Source organism: Xiphophorus maculatus, chromosome 24 (genome assembly GCF_002775205.1).
Source record: "Xiphophorus maculatus strain JP 163 A chromosome 24, X_maculatus-5.0-male, whole genome shotgun sequence".
NCBI lineage: Eukaryota > Metazoa > Chordata > Actinopteri > Cyprinodontiformes > Poeciliidae > Xiphophorus > Xiphophorus maculatus.
In genome coordinates, this window is record NC_036466.1 from 14,133,669 (window position 1) to 14,152,936 (window position 19,268).

At 48.6% G+C, this 19,268-nt stretch overlaps 3 protein-coding genes across 4 annotated transcripts; all 3 read left to right on the forward strand.

The window, feature by feature from the left end:
• Positions 1-1,745: 1,745 nt before the first annotated feature.
• cd59 (CD59 molecule (CD59 blood group)) lies at positions 1,746-4,534 on the forward strand. Its single transcript, XM_005812120.2, has 5 exons — positions 1,746-1,839; positions 1,933-2,016; positions 3,054-3,155; positions 3,252-3,325; positions 4,059-4,534. The coding sequence occupies exons 2-5, from the start codon at positions 1,962-1,964 to the stop codon at positions 4,179-4,181; spliced, it is 354 nt and encodes a 117-aa protein (XP_005812177.1). The 5' UTR covers positions 1,746-1,839; positions 1,933-1,961; the 3' UTR covers positions 4,182-4,534.
• A 2,203-nt stretch (positions 4,535-6,737) lies between these two features.
• On the forward strand, positions 6,738-13,533 carry LOC102221247 (sorting nexin-9-like). The gene is made up of 16 exons (XM_023329770.1): positions 6,738-7,056; positions 7,942-8,028; positions 8,092-8,166; positions 8,239-8,447; positions 10,849-10,933; positions 11,018-11,143; positions 11,419-11,536; positions 11,608-11,738; positions 11,808-11,911; positions 11,986-12,089; positions 12,209-12,286; positions 12,374-12,450; positions 12,592-12,681; positions 12,895-13,009; positions 13,083-13,174; positions 13,257-13,533. Exons 1-16 carry the CDS (start codon positions 7,045-7,047, stop codon positions 13,302-13,304), a joined length of 1,551 nt encoding a protein of 516 aa, XP_023185538.1. The 5' UTR covers positions 6,738-7,044; the 3' UTR covers positions 13,305-13,533.
• Positions 13,534-13,923: 390 nt separating this feature from the next.
• LOC102238345 (atypical chemokine receptor 3-like) lies at positions 13,924-17,010 on the forward strand. 2 transcript variants are annotated; one of them, XM_023329786.1, is made up of 3 exons: positions 13,924-14,103; positions 15,603-15,813; positions 15,931-17,010. In XM_023329786.1, exons 2-3 carry the CDS (start codon positions 15,619-15,621, stop codon positions 16,699-16,701), a joined length of 966 nt encoding a protein of 321 aa, XP_023185554.1. In that variant the 5' UTR covers positions 13,924-14,103; positions 15,603-15,618; the 3' UTR covers positions 16,702-17,010. The 2 variants fall into 2 exon arrangements, with proteins under 2 accessions (XP_023185554.1, XP_005812176.1); XM_005812119.2 differs by having other exon boundaries at positions 15,603-17,010.
• The last annotated feature ends 2,258 nt before the right edge of the window (positions 17,011-19,268 follow it).

A 19,268-nucleotide genomic window follows, 5' to 3' on the forward strand; every position in this document is an offset into this window, starting at 1 on the left:
TGAGTGTTTTTGTTTTCTGTTTGGTGGAAACCCTCAGGAGTCGCTGACCTCCACGGACAGAAGGCTCCGCCTCCAGCCGGTCTCTGACCTCCAGCGCTGGCTGTGGGTCGGTTCTGGAGGACCGGTGGGAGCAGCGGCATCATATCGTGGAGCGGATCTGGACGAGGTTCTGAATAAATGTTTGATGAATGGGAACAAGCGTCCTCTGTGGCCGGGCCGGGAACACGGCCGCCGTTGTTCTCCGCTCACACTGAGCGCGTTGTTCGGCGCCGGGCGGCCGCAGCGGCCGACACCACAGCTGTCCGGCATCTGGACTGAGCTAAACGGCCGCAGGCGGAGCCGCGGTCCGGTTTCTCCACGGCACCGTCACAGAGGCACGGCCTGTCCTGAGGATGACCCCGTGACCCCGGGCTGCTGGGGTCTGGCTGTTAAAGATCCATAAAACATAAAACAGAAAGAAAAATTAAACATAACATAATAATAAACACCAAGAAGATAAAACACAAAATAAAACAGAAAAATAATAAAAACACAAAATAATAAAATGTAAGTATAAATAATGTAACAAAATAAGATCAAATATAAAATAAGTTCATAACAATAACACATATTTATAAATATAACAAAAATGAAACAGAAAATAAAATACATGTAAATATTATATAAAAATAATAAAACATTAAATAATAATCAAAATAAAATAAACATACACATAAAAAACTAAATAAAAAAGTGCACTTATAAATAATTTAAAAAATGTTTTAAATAAAATGTAAAAGTAAAATAGAAAAATAAAGCAGAGAAAATGTGTCAAAATGTAATAAAAAACTTATTACAACTAAATAAGACATAAAAATATTAAAAACAATTATAGTTAAAAATAAAAAACAAAAGATATACAAATAAATAAATCATAAAAATGCACCAAAAAATTCAAATGCATAATAAATGTACACAAAAAGTAGAAAAGCAATAAGAATGTAACACAAATGTAATAAAACTAAACAGGATGTGGAGGTAAAGTTTGACCTCAAGGAGGTAAAGCTTGACCTCAAGGCAGCCGTCACAGGTCCAAGGCCCGGCCTGATGACCTTTAACCTCCTGTTAAAGCTGCTAATTAAAGGCTAAATTACAGCTGCTAAAGAAATTTAACCCAGAACATGAGAAGGAAGGAAAAACTCATCACTTTAGGATAATTCCACATCCTAAACAAATCAACATCTTTACACACAGATCCAACGTTTCAAAGACCAAATATGGCCGACATCCTGTCATCCTGGTGGAGATCTCAGCCAATCAGAGACTGACTAGCATCTTCTAACAAAACAAACGCAGAAACATGGTTCTGATGCAGCCGGCCCGTTTAACGGAGCGTCGGGTTTGGTTCTGATGCAGCCGGCCCGTTTAACAGAACGTTGGGTTTGGTTCTGATGCAGCCGGCCCATTTAACGGAGCATTTCGTGGTTCTGCTCCTCTCCAGGGATGATCCAGCTCCAGATGAAACTTGAGGAATCTGTGTTAGTGTGAATATTGAACTCATGATCTCATGTTGAATCTGGTTTCACCTGGGACCAAACGGGCTTTGGGTTCTGGATGGTTCTGTTGACTCAGAACCTCTCTGTCAGTGGGTCAGTGTTTCCTGACTGTCAGTCTTCATGTCCCTCAGTCAGTGGGCGGGGCTTATGAAGTCTTTAACACAAACCCCTCCCAGTGGGCGGAGCTTACAGAATATGTGCCATTGGCTCCTCCCAGTGGGCGGAGTCTGTGCGGTTCAATCATCCTCACAGACTCAGTTTCTGCTCCTCATCCTCACCAGAACCGTCCTGCTGCTGCTGCTGGGTGAGTACGCTGAGGTTCTGCTCAGACTGATCTGAACCCGGGTTCTGGTTCTGTCTGAGCCCCGGTTCTCTCTGGTTTTGTTTCTGTCTGTAGGAGAGACTCTGAGCTGCGCCGAGGTGAAGATGAAGCGCTCCCTGGTGATCTGCCTGCTGGTCTGCTCCTCTCTGGTTGGACTCGGTACGTCTGGTTCTAATGGCTGGTCAGGTGATTTGGTTCCGACGCCTCAGCAGAACCTACTGGGTCTGAAGGTCTGATGTGTTTGAATCATCTACTCGATGCGGTCTGACCACTAGGGGGCAGCACCTCAGAGTCTGAGTCCTGGTTCTGACCTCTGGTTCTGTTCAGATCTGTTAGGGAACAGGTTCAGTTCTCCAGACTGGTTCATGTTGAAGCTGATAGGAACCATCAGAACCTCCCAGGTCAGAGCAGGAAGTTTCTGGGTCTTTCTCCAAAAATTCTTTGGGTCCCTGGAGCGTCCGGGTCCATTTAGAAACATCCAGAATCTATATGTGGATTTCCTGGAACTTTCTGACACATTTGTAGGATGTTCAGATAAACTTTACAGGAATCCTGAAGGAACATTGAAGGAACCTTGGAGGAACCTTGGAGGAACCTTCAAGTTGGGCCATAGAAACATTTAGAACAACTGAACCTTTGAGAACCAGGAACAAACTGTAGAGGAACAAAATGATGTTAATAGTTAATGTTTATGTAGTTTGGCTGGTTTTGTTCTGAGTCAGTTTGACCTTGAAAGTCAGGAAGAAACTCAGATTTGCTGGATGTGGAAATAACTGTTGCTCAACATCCATCCAGCCAAATCCTGGAAGGTCCCAGATGGACATTCTGGGAATAAGACGAGCCAAGAGATCCGCTCTGTCAGCCAGAGAACCAGAACTCTGCATGTGGGCAGATTGAGTAGAAATTCGTCCTGCTCTCTGGGAGAGCTGAGGGTTGCAGTGATATGTGAGAACATTGTGTAATGCAGAACCCGGCAGCATCGGCCCAAATGAAGCAGACGCCAGCGGAGTCCAGTGGGATGATTTGCTTTGTATTTAGCCACGTTTCAGAACTTTCTGGGAATTTCCCAGGAACTTTCGAAAGAGTTCAGGAAGTTTTCAGGTGAAAGTCATGACCTGTCAGAACCTGAGCTGAGGTTGACCCCCCATGGAGAACTGGACCCCAGGTGACGTCCAGGTGTGCTGCTGTGCTTTCAGGGTCCGCCATCCGCTGCTACAGCTGTAAGGACTACACCGCCAGCTGCACCAAGCAGCGAGACTGCAGCTACGACGACGCCTGCCTCACGCTCGTCGAGAGAGGTACGTACCGTCCACCGGTCCCTCTGGACCTCACCGGTCCCTCTGGACCTCAGGTGTCGCTCTGGATCTCTCACCTGGCTGTCTGCTGTTCTGCAGGTGGGATGACCTACAGGAAGTGTCTGAAGTACACAGAGTGTGAGCGGAGCCGCCTGGCCCAGATGTTCCCCCAGGTACCAGGTCTACCGTCCAGACACCAACCAGTTTACCCTCTGACCAGTTTGGTTCTGGAATCTGGTCCAGGTTCTGGCTCGGTCCCTGAAGCTTTTCAGACAGAAAAGGTTCTGGTGGAGAACCAAACTGGTACCAGAACATGAAGGAACTTGCTGAGTCAGCAGAAGGGAGAAAATGCTAAAACCTTCACTAGCTGGTCCAGCTGGTTCTGGTTCTGGATGTGGAACAGAGTAAACAGCTCTAATAAACTAAAGATTATTTTATTGTTCAGATTTTTCTTTTTTGCCAGAAACTTTCTGTAGCGCCTCCTGTGGTCACATCCTGTAATTACACACTACAATGTTTCTGAATAGTTTAATTATGAATTAGATTAATAATTAAACTGAACGATTATTGGTGAACTGAAGGACAAACTGAAAAGGTCAGAGCTTAAAAAAATTAAAGAACTATAAAAAAAAGGAAAGATTATTTTATTATTATTAATATTATTATTGCCAAGACCTCTCTACCGCCCTCCTGTGGTCACAGCCTGTAATTACACACCGAAATCCTTCAGATTATTTAATGACCCAGAAAAACTTCCAGAACCACCATGGAGACCCTCTGGTTCTGGTTCCTGTTGAGGTTTTCCGTTACCATGGAAACCACATTGAAACCAGTTGGGTCCTCTGGTAGGTTCCTGCTGACTGCGTACCCTGACCTCTGACCTCTGGCCCTGTCCATTCCTCCCAGGTGTCCAGCTTCACCTTCAGGTGCTGCAACTCCGACCTGTGTAACTCCGCCCCCTCATCTGCAGCGGGCTCTGTGATTGGCCTGCTGGCCTCCGTGCTGGTCATGTGGTGGTGTGTCCACTGAGCGCTCCGCGGCGCCCCCTGCAGTCAGCTTGTGTAACAGCCTCATCGACGTGTCAGTGTGGATCTAACCATCGCTAACAGGAGGATACAGCGCCCCCTGCAGGTGCAGGCTGAGCCAGGCGGCGCCGCAGCGCCCCCTGGAGTCAGAGTTGATCAGACTGATGAGTCGACAGGAAGCTGATGGAGGATGAACTGATCGCATTAATCAATAATCACATCTGTATTGATCTGCTTAACTCCACTCTAACTATGTAGAAATGTTTGTTTCCAGGAAGTTCTGGAGGTTCTGGTTCTGTAACTGATGTCGTCACTGATCTGAAAACAGCTTCAAACCAATAAAAGAGTCAAAAGAAACTTTGTTCTGTTGTTTCTGCTGTTCCTGGTGAGAAAGCAGCTGCAGCGCCCTCTGCTGGCCGAGGACAGACAGTGATCTGCTCAGCAGCTGAACTTCTATTTTTATCTTTAGTTCTGTTTCCTCTCAGAACCAGATATTCACACATTTCACCATCTTCCTTTTTATCAGTCATAAACCAATCAGAAACAGATGGCCGCCATTTGCAAGTCAAACATTAGCAGCGATCAGGAGGATTATTCATCACTTCTGTCACAGATTAAATTAATTTAGTTAGACTGCTAAATACTAAATAACTACTTACTTAGTAAGTATGGAAGCTAAGTATTTATCAACACTAATGAAGTTTCATACTTAGCTCTGCAGTTTTACATACACTGCTCAAAAAAATAAAGGGAACACTTAAACAACACAATATAACTCCAAGTAAATCAAACTTCTGTGAAATCAAACTGTCCACTTAGGAAGCAACACTGATTGACAATCAATTTCACCTGCTGTTGTGCAAATGGAATAGACAACAGGTGGAAATTATTGGCAATTAGCAAGACACACTCAATAAAGGAGTGGTTCTGCAGTTGGGACCACAGACCACTTCTCAGTACCTATGCTGTCTGGCTGATGTTTTGGTCAGTTTTGAATGTTGGTGGTGCTTTCACACTCGTGGTAGCATGAGACGGACTCCACAACCCACACAAGTGGCTCAGGTAGTGCAGCTCATCCAGGATGGCACATCAATGCGAGCTGTGGCAAGAAGGTTTGCTGTGTCTGTCAGCGTAGTGTCCAGAGGCTGGAGGCGCTACCAGGAGACAGGCCAGTACACCAGGAGACGTGGAGGAGGCCGTAGGAGGGCAACAACCCAGCAGCAGGACCGCTACCTCCGCCTTTGTGCAAGAAGGAACAGGAGGAGCACTGCCAGAGCCCTGCAAAATGACCTCCAGCAGGCCACAAATGTGCATGTGTCTGCACAAACGGTTAGAAACCGACTCCATGAGGATGGTATGAGGGCCCGACGTCCACAGATGGGGGTTGTGCTCACAGCCCAACACCGTGCAGGACGCTTGGCATTTGCCAGAGAACACCAGGATTGGCAAATTCGCCACTGGCGCCTTGTGCTCTTCACAGATGAAAGCAGGTTCACACTGAGCACATGTGACAGACGTAACAGAGTCTGGAGACGCCGTGGAGAGCGGTCTGCTGCCTGCAACATCCTTCAGCATGACCGGTTTGGCAGTGGGTCAGTAATGGTGTGGGGTGGCATTTCTTTGGAGGGCCGCACAGCCCTCCATGTGCTCACCAGAGGTAGCCTGACTGCCATTAGGTACCGAGATGAGATCCTCAGACCCCTTGTGAGACCATATGCTGGTGCGGTTGGCCCTGGGTTCCTCCTAATGCAGGACAATGCTAGACCTCATGTGGCTGGAGTGTGTCAGCAGTTCCTGCAAGATGAAGGCATTGAAGCTATGGACTGGCCAGCCTGTTCCCCAGACCTGAATCCGATTGAGCACATCTGGGACATCATGTCTCGCTCCATCCACCAACGTCACGTTTCACCACAGACTGTCCAGGAGTTGGCGGATGCTTTAGTCCAGGTCTGGGAGGAGATCCCTCAGGAGACCATCCACCACCTCATCAGGAGCATGCCCAGGCGTTGTAGGGAGGTCATACAGGCACGTGGAGGCCACACACAATACTGAGCCTCATTTTGACTTGTTTTAAGGACATTACATTAAAGTTGGATCAGCGTGTAGTGTTATTTCACTTTAATTTTGTGTGTGGCTCCAAATCCAGGCCTCCATTGGTTAATAAATTTGATTTCCATTGATGATTTTTGTGTGATTTTGTTGTCAGCACATTCAACTTTGTACAGAACAAAGTATTCAATGAGAATATTTCTTTCATTCAGATCTAGGATGTGTTATTTGAGTGTTCCCTTTATTTTTTTGAGCAGTGTATTTTCATATATAAACATTTTAAAATATATATTTATTCAGGTTCAAAATATTTTTACAGGGAAATGATCCCTCGGTGTCCTAATCGGTCTTACTGTGAAAAATTATTATGATTCTTTTATAAATATAAAGATGGATTTATAGTCCATATGTTTTATGTAAACACTGCTCCTCTGTAACCAGACGTTGCTCTGGGAACGCCCAGTAAATCTAGCCTGGTCTTCCGGGTATCTGACGTCACAAACCGGAAGTTGACTGTCTTAGGAAAGCGTTGATTCCTTGTCCCGTTTAAAGATGAAGGTTCTGTTCTGAGCGGTTCTGCCTCCGGTACCGTATCTGTGCAGCTGCCGCTGCTACACCTACGCAGCACAGAGACTGGACCGGAACCAGCGATCAGAACCGAGTCCTAAACGGCTCACTTTATGGCCATGCTTTTACTTTGAAAAGAACAACCGGATGCTTCCGCAGCGCTCCATCTAGCTGGATGCAGGGAGAGCGGACGGAATGGATCTGTGATCGGAACCGAGTGGCGCATCGGAACCATCTTCAGTGACGTCAGCATGGCTGTGAAGGTAAGCGCTCACGCGAATCAGGACCCCGATCTGGACCCGGACCGAGCGGTACCGGAAGTCCAGTAGAAGGTTCGGACGGGAACACAGCCGCGCTCAGCTGGAGCTGGAGCTGCGCGTGGAGGTCAGGTGGGATCATGAGATGGGTCACCTGTGCGCGAGCGGCTTAGCTGGACGTACGACGGGTGACACCTGTGGAGATCAAAGACAGGGCGGCCAGGGGGCGGGGCTTCCAGGTGGGCAGAAGGCGGAAGTCAGGTAGCAGCGGGACGGTGGTTCTGTTTTACCAGTACCGGTCCAGGTTCCACCGACCGGAACCAGAACTCATTCCTCCGTCCATCATGAGCTTTCATGTGTCAGTGGGTCACCATGGCAACCGCATTTAATTGACAGGATATAAACAGACTGGGTCAGAACCGGAACCAGTTGGTTTAATCATCATGTAACTGCAGCTTTATTTTCTGAAGAAACACACAGCTGGACTCTGTAGAACCAGACCAGAACCGGACCAGAAATAGACCAGAACCGGACCAGAACCATAACAGAACCGGACCAGAGACAGAACAGAACCGAACCAGAGTCAGAACAGACCAGACCATAACAGAACCAGAACAGAGCCAGACCAGAACCGGACCAGAACCAGACCAGAAATAGACCAGAACCGGACCAGAACCAGACCAGAACCGGACCAGAAATAGACCAGAACTGGACCAGAACCATAACAGAACCGGACCAGAGACAGAACAGAACCGAACCAGAGTCAGAACAGACCAGACCATAACAGAACCAGAACAGAGCCAGACCAGAACCGGACCAGAACCACGTGACATTCAGTTTTATTTCCAACGGTCCAATCTGAGCCCGGTTCTGGTCTCTGTTCTGTTTCAGGCTCTGGTTCTGTACAACTTCACAGCGGAACCCGGGAACAACGAGCTGTCGGTCCGAGAGGGAGAGACGGTGACCATCGTGGACCAGGTAGTCCCAGTCCTCCCAGTCCTCCCAGTCCTCTCTCATTGCTAACTGGTCTCTGCTGTGCAGACTGTGGGCGGAGGCTGGATCACTGCTCAGAACGCCGGCGGCCGGACCGGGCTGGTACCTGAGGGGTATCTACAGGTGAGTCAGGAGGAAGGTCACTAACTCCTCCTCCTCCTCCTCATCTTCATCAGAACCGCTTCCTTCCTGCAGATCGGTGGTGGAGGAGGCGGAGACTCCTGGTCGGGGGGCGGGGCTTACCAGCAGTCTCCAGCAGGGGGCGACGACGACGACGGCGAGTGGGACGACGACTGGGACGACCAGTCGGTTAGCAGTTGCCATGGAAACGGCAACATGGAGGAGGAGGCGGGGACTTTGGGGCGGAGCACCCATGGACACACCGTCAAGATCTCCCTCAACAAGTAATCAGTCCTTCACCCGGGTCAGAAACCAGAACCGGACCAGAACCACAAAAGTAACCGCTGGTTCAGAGTCCAGTACCTTGTCCTGCTCCCAGTACAAACCAGTATAACATCTCTGAAGGTAGCAGATTAAAAGGAGATCCCGGTTTGGTTCCCAGTAAAATCTAGTTCCCAGTAAAGTTCCCAGTAGAGTTCCCAGTATAACCCAGTATAGTTCCCAGTATAACCCAGTAGAGTTCCCAGTATATCCCAGTAGCGTTCCCAGTATAACCCAGTAGCGTTCCCAGTATAACCCAGTAGAGTTCCCAGTATAACCCAGTAGCGTTCCCAGTATAACCCAGTAGAGTTCCCAGTATAACCCAGTAGCGTTCCCAGTATAACCCAGTAGAGTTCCCAGTATATCCCAGTAGCGTTCCCAGTATAACCCAGTAGAGTTCCCAGTATAACCCAGTAGCGTTCCCAGTATAACCCAGTAGAGTTCCCAGTATAACCCAGTAGTGTTCCCAGTATAACCCAGTAGAGTTCCCAGTATAACCCAGTAGCGTTCCCAGTATAACCCAGTAGAGTTCCCAGTATAACCCAGTAGAGTTCCCAGTATAACCCAGTAGAGTTCCCAGTATATCCCAGTAGCGTTCCCAGTATAACCCAGTAGAGTTCCCAGTATAACCCAGTAGAGTTCCCAGTATAACCCAGTAGAGTTCCCAGTATATCCCAGTAGCGTTCCCAGTATAACCCAGTAGCGTTCCCAGTATAACCCAGTAGCGTTCCCAGTATAACCCAGTAGAGTTCCCAGTATAACCCAGTAGTGTTCCCAGTATAACCAAGTGAAGTTCCCAGTATAACCCAGTAGAGTTCCCAGTATAACCCAGTAGAGTTCCCAGTATAACCCAGTAGAGTTCCCAGTATAACCCAGTAGAGTTCCCAGTATATCCCAGTAGCGTTCCCAGTATAACCCAGTAGAGTTCCCAGTATAACCCAGTAGCGTTCCCAGTATAACCCAGTAGAGTTCCCAGTATAACCCAGTAGAGTTCCCAGTATAACCCAGTAGAGTTCCCAGTATATCCCAGTAGCGTTCCCAGTATAACCCAGTAGCGTTCCCAGTATAACCCAGTAGAGTTCCCAGTATAACCCAGTAGCGTTCCCAGTATAACCCAGTAGAGTTCCCAGTATAACCCAGTAGTGTTCCCAGTATAACCAAGTGAAGTTCCCAGTATAACCCAGTGAAGTTCCCAGTATAACCCAGTGAAGTTCCCAGTATAACCCAGTGAAGTTCCCAGTATAACCCAGTAGTGTTCCCAGTATAACCCAGTGAAGTTCCCAGTATAACCCAGTGAAGTTCCCAGTATAACCCAGTGAAGTTCCCAGTATAACCCAGTAGTGTTCCCAGTACAACCCAGTAGCGTTCCCAGTATAACCCAGTGAAGTTCCCAGTATAACCCAGTGAAGTTCCCAGTATAACCCAGTGAAGTTCCCAGTATAACCCAGTAACGTTCCCAGTATAACCCAGTGAAGTTCCCAGTATAACCCAGTAGTGTTCCCAGTATAACCCAGTAGCGTTCCCAGTATAACCCAGTAGCGTTCCCAGTATAACCCAGTGAAGTTCCCAGTATAACCCAGTGAAGTTCCCAGTATAACCCAGTGAAGTTCCCAGTATAACCCAGTAGTGTTCCCAGTATAACCCAGTGAAGTTCCCAGTATAACCCAGTAGTGTTCCCAGTATAACCCAGTAGCGTTCCCAGTATAACCCAGTAGCGTTCCCAGTATAACCCAGTGAAGTTCCCAGTATAACCCAGTGAAGTTCCCAGTATAACCCAGTGAAGTTCCCAGTATAACCCAGTGAAGTTCCCAGTATAACCCAGTAGTGTTCCCAGTATAACCCAGTAGCGTTCCCAGTATAACCCAGTAGCGTTCCCAGTATAACCCAGTGAAGTTCCCAGTATAACCCAGTGAAGTTCCCAGTATAACCCAGTGAAGTTCCCAGTATAACCCAGTAGTGTTCCCAGTATAACCCAGTGAAGTTCCCAGTATAACCCAGTGAAGTTCCCAGTACAACCCAGTGAAGTTCCCAGTATAACCCAGTAGTGTTCCCAGTATAACCCAGTGAAGTTCCCAGTATAACCCAGTGAAGTTCCCAGTATAACCCAGTGAAGTTCCCAGTATAACCCAGTAGTGTTCCCAGTATAACCCAGTGAAGTTCCCAGTATAACCCAGTAGTGTTCCCAGTATAACCCAGTGAAGTTCCCAGTATAACCCAGTAGTGTTCCCAGTATAACCCAGTGAAGTTCCCAGTATAACCCAGTGAAGTTCCCAGTATAACCCAGTGAAGTTCCCAGTATAACCCAGTAGTGTTCCCAGTATAACCCAGTAGCGTTCCCAGTATAACCCAGTAGTGTGTCCTCAGGTTCCCGTTCTCCAAAGGGCCGAACCCAGAAGTCTTCCTATTGGCCAGCCCTCCTGCCACCAGCAGAGAAAGCCTTCCTGTTTATGTGAGTCCTGCCTGTGATTGGTCGCTGAGTTAGGGCGGGCCTGTGCTGTGCGCTGTGATTGGCTCCTGGTTTCTGTCCAATCAGGTGGGAGAGGTGGGGTCAGTGTGGCTCTACCCGGCGACGCCTCTGGACTGCGTCATCGCCGACCCGAAGAGAGAGTCCAAACTGTACGGCCTGAAGAGCTTCATAGAGTACCAGATCACCCCCAACGTGAGGCGCTCTGCTCTGCCGTAGTATATTGATACACACCGTGTAGTACTCCCGTACTGTCTGTAGTAGTATGTAGTACTTTGTGTTGCACTATAGTAGTCTATAGTAAAGGTACTTTCTGGTGAATTCAGCTATAAACAAAAGCTGAACACAGACTGGATTCACTGTAGTCTATAGAGGTTAATAGTATAGTAACTATACACTAGTACTGTGTAGTACTGTGTAGTACTGTGTAGTACTGTGTAGTAGTCCTCACCACAGTGCGCCCCCTGCAGACCACCAGCAGAACTGTCAATCATCGCTACAAGCATTTTGATTGGCTGTACGAGCGTCTCCTGGAGAAGTTTGGATCCTTGCTGCTGATCCCCTCCCTTCCTGACAAACAGGTGACAGGTGAGCGGTCGCCATAGCAACCCGCTCAGTTTTACCGGTTGAGTCTGTCTGAGTGTCGCCGGGTCTCTCAGGTCGGTTCGACGAAGACTTCATCAGGATCAGGATGGAGCGCCTGCAGGCCTGGATGACCAGGATGTGTCGCCACCCGGTGGTCTCCCAGAGCGAAGTCTTCCAGCTCTTCCTCACCTACAAGGACGAGCGGGTAGGTGAAGCTCCGCCCCCTGCAGGTGAGCTCTGGCTCCAGGTGCTGATTGCTGTTCTGATGCTTCAGGACTGGAAGTCTGGGAAGAGAAGGGCGGAGAAAGACGAGACGGTGGGTCCGATGATGTTCAGCCTGGTTCAGCCTGAAGCTGCAGAGCTCGACGTGGCCCAGGTGTAAGTCACCTGTCGTACCTCACAGGTGTGGGTCGTTATGGTAACATTTTGTTTCATGGAGTGTTTCTGTGCAGGGAACAGAAGTGTGAGCTCTACAGTCGGTTCACCAAGTCCATGGACGATGGAGTCAGAGAGCTGCTGACCGTCGGACAGACGCACTGGAAACGCTGCACTGGACGTCAGTTCGGGTCCAATCCGGGTTCATGGGACCAACATGGAGTCTGCCTCATGTCTGCTTTATGTTCGCCGCCATTTCCTACCAGCTGATTTTCTTCTTCTCTGGTTTTTGTGCTGCAGCTCTGCCTAAAGAGTACGAGCGGATCGGCCGGGCCTTTGGGAACCTGTCCACTGTTTTCAACAGCAGCAGGTATCCAGGTGAGGTCACTCTCAGGTAGAGAAGGGACACCGCGGTGCCTTCAGGGACACTGGGACATCTGAGTTTGAGAAATGTTTGTGCTGCAGGAGAGGAAACGCTGACAAACGCTTTGACAGCAGCTGGGAAAACGTATGAGGAGATCGCTCAGATCGTCGCCCAGCAGGTAAAACACACACACACCCACACACAAGCACACACACACACACCCACACAAGCACGCACACCCACACTCACACACACACACACACCCCAACTCATAAACCAAGCAGGTAAAACACTCGTTAACATCATGTTGTGTTTTCAGCCTCAGAAGGATCTGCATTTCCTCCTGGAGACCAACAGCGAATATAAAGGCCTGCTGGGATGCTTCCCTGAAATCATCGCTGTCCACAAGGTTCTGTCCTACACACCTGGTTCTGATTGGTTCTGATGGATTCTGATTGGTTCTGATGGTTCTGATTGATTCTGATTGATTCAGCAGGTTCTGCTGTTTCTCCTTCCATTTATTAAGGCTTTTATTTTGGAGTTTCCAGGTTATTCAGTGTAAATGTGTGTGAACCAGGCAGTGGGCGGGGCCTAATGGGGGCGTGGCCTCACCTGTGTGCAGGCTGCGGTGGACAAGGTGAAGGAGGCAGAGCGTCTGGTCTCCACAGGAAGGATCAGCAGCGGCGACAGGAAGCTGATGACCCAGCGCGTCAGCAGCATGAGCTACGCCCTGCAGGGTAACCGGACCGCCAGCAGAACCGCCCACTGAGCGCGCTCACAACCAAACATGTCACTTCCTGTCTCCTGCAGCTGAGATGAACCATTTCCATAGCAACAGGATCTACGACTACAACCGCGTGCTGCAGTTCTACCTGGAGCAGCAGGTGGCCTTCTACCAGCAGGTAAGCTGGGGTCAGAGGTCAGGGGTCAGGACAGGAGAGCTGACCTGTGACATCACCGCCTGTGTGCTCTCTGATTGGACAGATAGCAGACAAGCTGAGGGAAACGTTGAGTCACTTCACCACCCTGTGAGGACGGCCCGGTGATGTCATCGCCCGTTACTGTCTTAACCAATTAAAAGCCTTTAAACCGTTTTAACAAAATAAAAGCCTTTACGCTGTTACTGAGGGGTGTGATGGGAAAAATGTACATTGTACCTTTAAATACAACTACCAGTTTATATTTTGATTTATTTAAATGCTTTTTCACTCCTGTTACTGATGATTTGTCTGAAACGATGAATAAAGTTTCTACCTCGTCACTCAGTTCAGTTTCTCATTTATAGACGGAAAAACTCACTTTGTTACCAAAACCCTCCAGCAGGGGGCGACACTGTGAAACCAGAACATTAATTTATTTAATTAATCCACTAATTAATTCATCCAAAACAGTTGTTATAAAATAACAACCAATTGGGTAAAAGAACAAACAACAAAAATAATAAAAATTAAAAATATTCGGTACAAATTAAAACATAAATTTATGATAAAACACAGTGGAAATAACATGAGTGGGTAATTTTTAGTTAGTACATGTAACAACTAAATTATACAAAATATTTTAAAATCCAAACACAGAAATAGAGACATTTACAAAACTAGATATTTGTTGTTAAATATTATTATTATTCTGTCATTTTTCTGCAGTATTTCTGCGGCTGTTTTTTTTTTTTTCCTCCTCGTCCCGCAGCGGAACCGTCTCTCTCTCCTCCCGAACCCTGTGGGAGGTTCTTCCTCTAAAGTTGAGAGCGCACCGGGACTCCTCACTCTGCAGCGGTCTCTGGACTCTGTCGGACCCGCTCTGGACCGAGCCGAACCCTGCTGTCTGAGCTGTAAGTACCCAACAGAACCTCCGCTGTAACTGACGCCAGCTGCCCCGTTTTTAACTTAGCTCGACCGGATCGGAACCGAGCCGCCACCTGCTGCAGGGGAACACCTGCAGGTCTGATGAGAAATTCTGAAGGAGCTGTGCGGTTCTGATCAGACCCACAGATACTGCACGGTTCTGTCTGGGATCGGACCATCTGAGCCGAATTAAAGCTGAGGTTCGGTTTGATGTTCATCAGATAAAATTTTCTGTTTTATGGACCTGTAGAGGTAGAAACGGTCCAGAGAAGCTGAAATGGACCGAGTTCTAAATGGAGTCTGGTTCTGTCTGTGACTAAATGAAGGGGCTTTAGACCCCCTGACTTCTGCTTTATGGTGGTGCGTTCAGGGACCAGCTGATCCGGTTCTGGAGGTCCAGTTGTCCTGACCCAGTTTCTTTAGACTGCTGGTACCATCTGGACCTCTACAGAACCCGCTCCATTAAGCTCCATAGAAGAAGGACGCTGGTTCTGACCCGAACTTTTAATCCTCACTAGAACTTTGAATTGGACCCTGCTGAGACAGCAGGACAGAACCAGCTGAACCAGAACCAGAGGAGACAGAACCACTCTGTTTAGATGGTTTTGACCTTTGACCTGGGCCACCATCAGAGCTTTTCTTCTTCTCCTCCTCTGATTCCTGCGGTTCCTTTCAGCCTCTAATTGGCTGCAATAAAGCTTTTATTGTGAAGGTCCTGACCTCCAGCCTGAGGCGTCCTGCTGGGTTTGGACCTTCATCACACTCAGCTTTTGTTCTTCATCCTCCTCATCCTCAGGTCAGCCGGTGGACAGTCTGAGGGGCTCAACCTGAGGCCCGCGGGCCGACAGACCCACATCATTGATACGCATTGATTGCTTTATTACCGTTTTATCAGCTGTCTGTTTCCATGGTAACCTGATCTCCAACACTGATCCAACACAAAGCCAGAACCAGAACCTGAACCTTGAAATAGACTCTAGAATCCAGCGGGTCCAAAGCGTTAGCAGCACAGTCACATTAGAAGCCTGGTAGCAGGTTCTGAACAACCTGGAACCGGGTCAGGGTTCTGGTCCAACACAGGTGGAGAGCCGGACAATGATCCAGACGGGATAAGTTTGGAAATGTTTCTCAGAACCAGCAGAACCAGAGACAGGACGTGATTATCTAGAGTAGAACCTGAGTTCAAGGTTATGGTTCTGGTCCAGGTCCAGGTCCAGGTCCAGACTCTGGTTCTGGTACTGGTCCAGGTCCAGGTCCAGGTCCAGACTCTGATTCTGGTCCAGGTCCAGACTCTGATTCTGGTCCAGGCTCTGGTCCAGGTCCAGGTTCAGGTCCAGGTCCAGGTCCAGACTCTGATTCTGGTCCAGGTCCAGGTCCAGACTCTGATTCTGGTCCAGGCTCTGGTCCAGGACCAGGTCCAGGGTCTGGTTCAGGTCCAGGTCCAGGATCTGGTTCTGGTTCTGACGGGCCTCCCTGTGTCTTGCAGCCGGACCCGGCCCGCCATGAGCCTGAGCAGCAGTGACCTCTCTGAGCTGGTGGACCAGTGGGAGGAGCTGAACTTGACCTCCAACCTGTCTCGGGTGGAGGCCATGATGTGTTCAGGCGCCGTCAGCCACGCCGTGCTCCTCCTCTGCCTCTCCATCCTCTACATCTTCATCTTCCTGGGGGGCGTGGCCTCCAACGTCCTGGTGTTCTGGGTGAGCCTGCGGCCCGACCGGGCCCGGTGCGGGTCCCGGCTGTACGTGGTGAACCTGGCGGCGGCGGACCTGGGCGTGGTTCTGACCCTGCCCGTCTGGGTCGCCTCTCTGCTGCAGGGCGGACTCTGGCCGTTCGGAGAGGTCGTCTGTAAGGTCACCCATCTGGTGTTCAGCCTCAACCTGTTCAGCAGCATCTTCTTCCTCACCTGTATGAGCGTCGACAGCTACCTGTCCGCCACGCTGCTCTCTGGCGCCCTCGGCTGGAGGAGGAAGACGCTGCGGCGGTTGATCTGCGCGTCGCTCTGGCTGCTGGCGTTGGCGGCGTCCGTTCCCGACACCTACTTCCTGCAGGCCGTAAGGTCCCCCCACCGCGACGGCGCCGTGTGTCGACCCGTGTACCCGCCGGAGAACCCCCGGGACTGGATGGTGGGAGTCCAGCTCAGCTTCTTGGTGCTCGGCTTCGCCGTCCCGTTCCCCATCATCGCCGTCTTCTACCTGCTCCTGGTAGCCGCCATTCCTCCCAGCTCGGACCCGGAGCGCAGGATCAGCCGGCGCATCGTCCTCTCCTACATCCTGGTGTTTCTGGTGTGCTGGCTGCCGTTCCACGCCGTCCTGTTGCTGGACACTCTGGCGCTGATGAACGTCCTGCCCTTCACCTGCCGGATGGAGAGCTTCCTGGACGTGGCGCTGCACCTGACGCAGTGCTTCTCCTTGGTGCACTGCTGCGTCAACCCCATCCTCTACAACCTCTGGCACAGAAGCTACAGGGAGCAGCTGATGAAGGCCTTCGTCTTCAGGTACTCCTCCAGAACCGGGCTGGCCAGGCTCATCGACACCTCAGAGACAGAGAACTCTGCAGTCCTGGTGGACCGCAGCGGTCCAGTCTGAGGTAAACTGAAGGACGGTTTGCTAAAGACTTGTTCAGAAGTGCAACACTGGAGCAGGTTTAGATGTCAGATGATGGACCACGTGGGTCAGAGGTCAATGGTCTGTCAGGAAACTCTGACGGTCTGAAGTGGAGAAAACGGTGTTTCCTCATCAGAGACGTTTCAGACGAAGACCGCACGGTTCTACAAAGACTTTCCAGAACTTCTTCTGTCCGGGTTGCAGATCCGTTTTTTGCTGTGAAACTGTTAATGTTCAGATATGATCAGTTAATTTCTTCTTTTATGAATCCATAATAAAGCAGACAGATCTGCTGTACCGTCAACAACTTTGGCTTCATTATTGTTATTATTTCAGTATTTTTTAAATATTTAGTTTCAAGCTAATCAGCTTGAAACTAAATATTTCATTTCCGTCTAAAGTTGACCAAATATTTAGTTTGAAGCAAATTATCTGGTTAACCAAACAGTTTCAAACTAATTAGCTTAAAACTAAATGTTTACATTCAAACTAAAGCCAACTAAATATTTACAGTACTTTCAAACTAATGATCTTGCTAATAAAAATGTTCTTAGCTTAATATTTAGCTTGCTAACTAAATATAGCTTGAAGCTCAATAGCTTTAGAATTCAATGTTTTCTTTTGAAGATAATTTGCCAACTAAATATTTAGTTGGAAGCAAACTAGCTTGAAGCTTAATATTTAACTTGCTAATTATATTTTCAGCTTGAAACTGTGACATTTATAAACATAAACTTTATAAACTTTATGACTTTGAAAACTGAACATTCATTTTGTTCTTTATTGAGGCTAAAGAACCAAAATTATTGACATTAACTGCCCTCCGTAGCTGAGAGAGATGAACCTGGGCCTTGTTTTACCTGAGCCATGGTGACAGGTACTGCAGGATGTGGTGGGCTTGAACCCCCCTACACAGACAGGACGGTTACCACGGCAACCAGAAACACCTCATCAGTCACCAGGTCTGTCTCCATAAGCTGATGTGATGTCAGGGTGAGACTGAGCTCTGTGGTTAATTATGGGGCCTCGTTTCACTGCGTATCCGTGGCAACCGGACACCGTAGGAATGAAAAGCAGGAATGGAGAGAGAGAGACGAGCCGGGTCCAGGAAACCCTGGAGACGGTTCTGCTGCTTGACCCATCCCAACACGGTTCTGGTCCTGTGAACTCCCACCTCTGTGTGTGTTCCTGAAGGCGTCATGTTCAGGGACTGTGGGGAAAATGAGCTTCAGCAGAACAACAGAATCATAACTTTATTTCTAAACCAAAGCTGCTCATTTAAATAATTTATTCTGATGTCTCTTTAATTAACTGTAACTAAATATTTAACTTTTAAGACGTTTTGGATGGTGATCATGACGTCATAACCACAGCAGCCAATCAGATTGAGGTTTATGTCAGCCCATTTTCTCCTGCAGTCCCTGAAGGCACCACAACATCCAATTAGTTAGAATTGTGCAGAGCGTCCTCTGCTGGTCAGAACCACAAACTGCAGCTCTGTCAGCTTCAGGAGGCGACCTTTGGGTCACTGACCCGCTGGGACCAGAACCGGGACCACTGGGAGGACTGGTCAGGGCCTGGTTCTGTCTCCAGGTGTTTCCAGGTGTTTCCATGTGTCTCCATGTGTTTCCATGTGTTTCCAGGTTTTTCCATGTGTTTCCAGGAGTTTCCATGTGTCTCCATGTGTTTCCATGTGTCTCCAGGTGTTTCCATGTGTCTCCAGGTGTTTCCATGTGTCTCCAGGTGTTTCCATGTGTCTCCATGTGTCTCCAGTTGTTTCCATGTGTTTCTAGGTTTTTCCATGTGTTTCCAGGAGTTTCCATGTGTCTCCAGGAGTTTCCATGTGTCTCCAGGTGTTTCCAGGTGTTTCCATGTGTCTCCATGTGTTTCCATGTGTTTCCAGGTTTTTCCATGTGTTTCCAGGAGTTTCCATGTGTCTCCATGTGTTTCCATGTGTCTCCAGGTGTTTCCATGTGTCTCCAGGTGTTTCCATGTGTCTCCAGGTGTTTCCATGTGTCTCCATGTGTCTCCAGTTGTTTCCATGTGTTTCTAGGTTTTTCCATGTGTTTCCAGGAGTTTCCATGTGTCTCCATGTGTTTCCATGTGTCTCCAGGTGTTTCCAGGTTTTTCCATGAATCTCCAGGTTTTTCCAGGTGTTTCCATGTGTCTCCAGGTTTTTCCATGTGTTTCCAGGTGTTTCCAGGTGTCTCCATGTTTTTCCAGGTGTTTCCATGTGTCTCCAGGTTTTTCCATGTGTCTCCAGGTTTTTCCATGTTTTTCCAGGTGTTTCCATGTGTCTCCAGGTGTTTCCACGTGTCTCCAGGTTTTTCCGTGTGTTTCCAGGTGTTTCCATGTGTCTCCAGGTGTTTCCAGGTTTTTCCATGTGTTTCCAGGAGTTTCCATGTGTTTCCATGTGTCTCCAGGTTTTTCTATGTGTCTCCAGGTTTGTCCATGTGTCTCCAGGTTTTTCCATGTGTTTCCAGGTTTTTCCATGTGTCTCCAGGCTGTTTTCCTCGGTGATGTCACTTCCTGTCCTTATGAATCGCTGG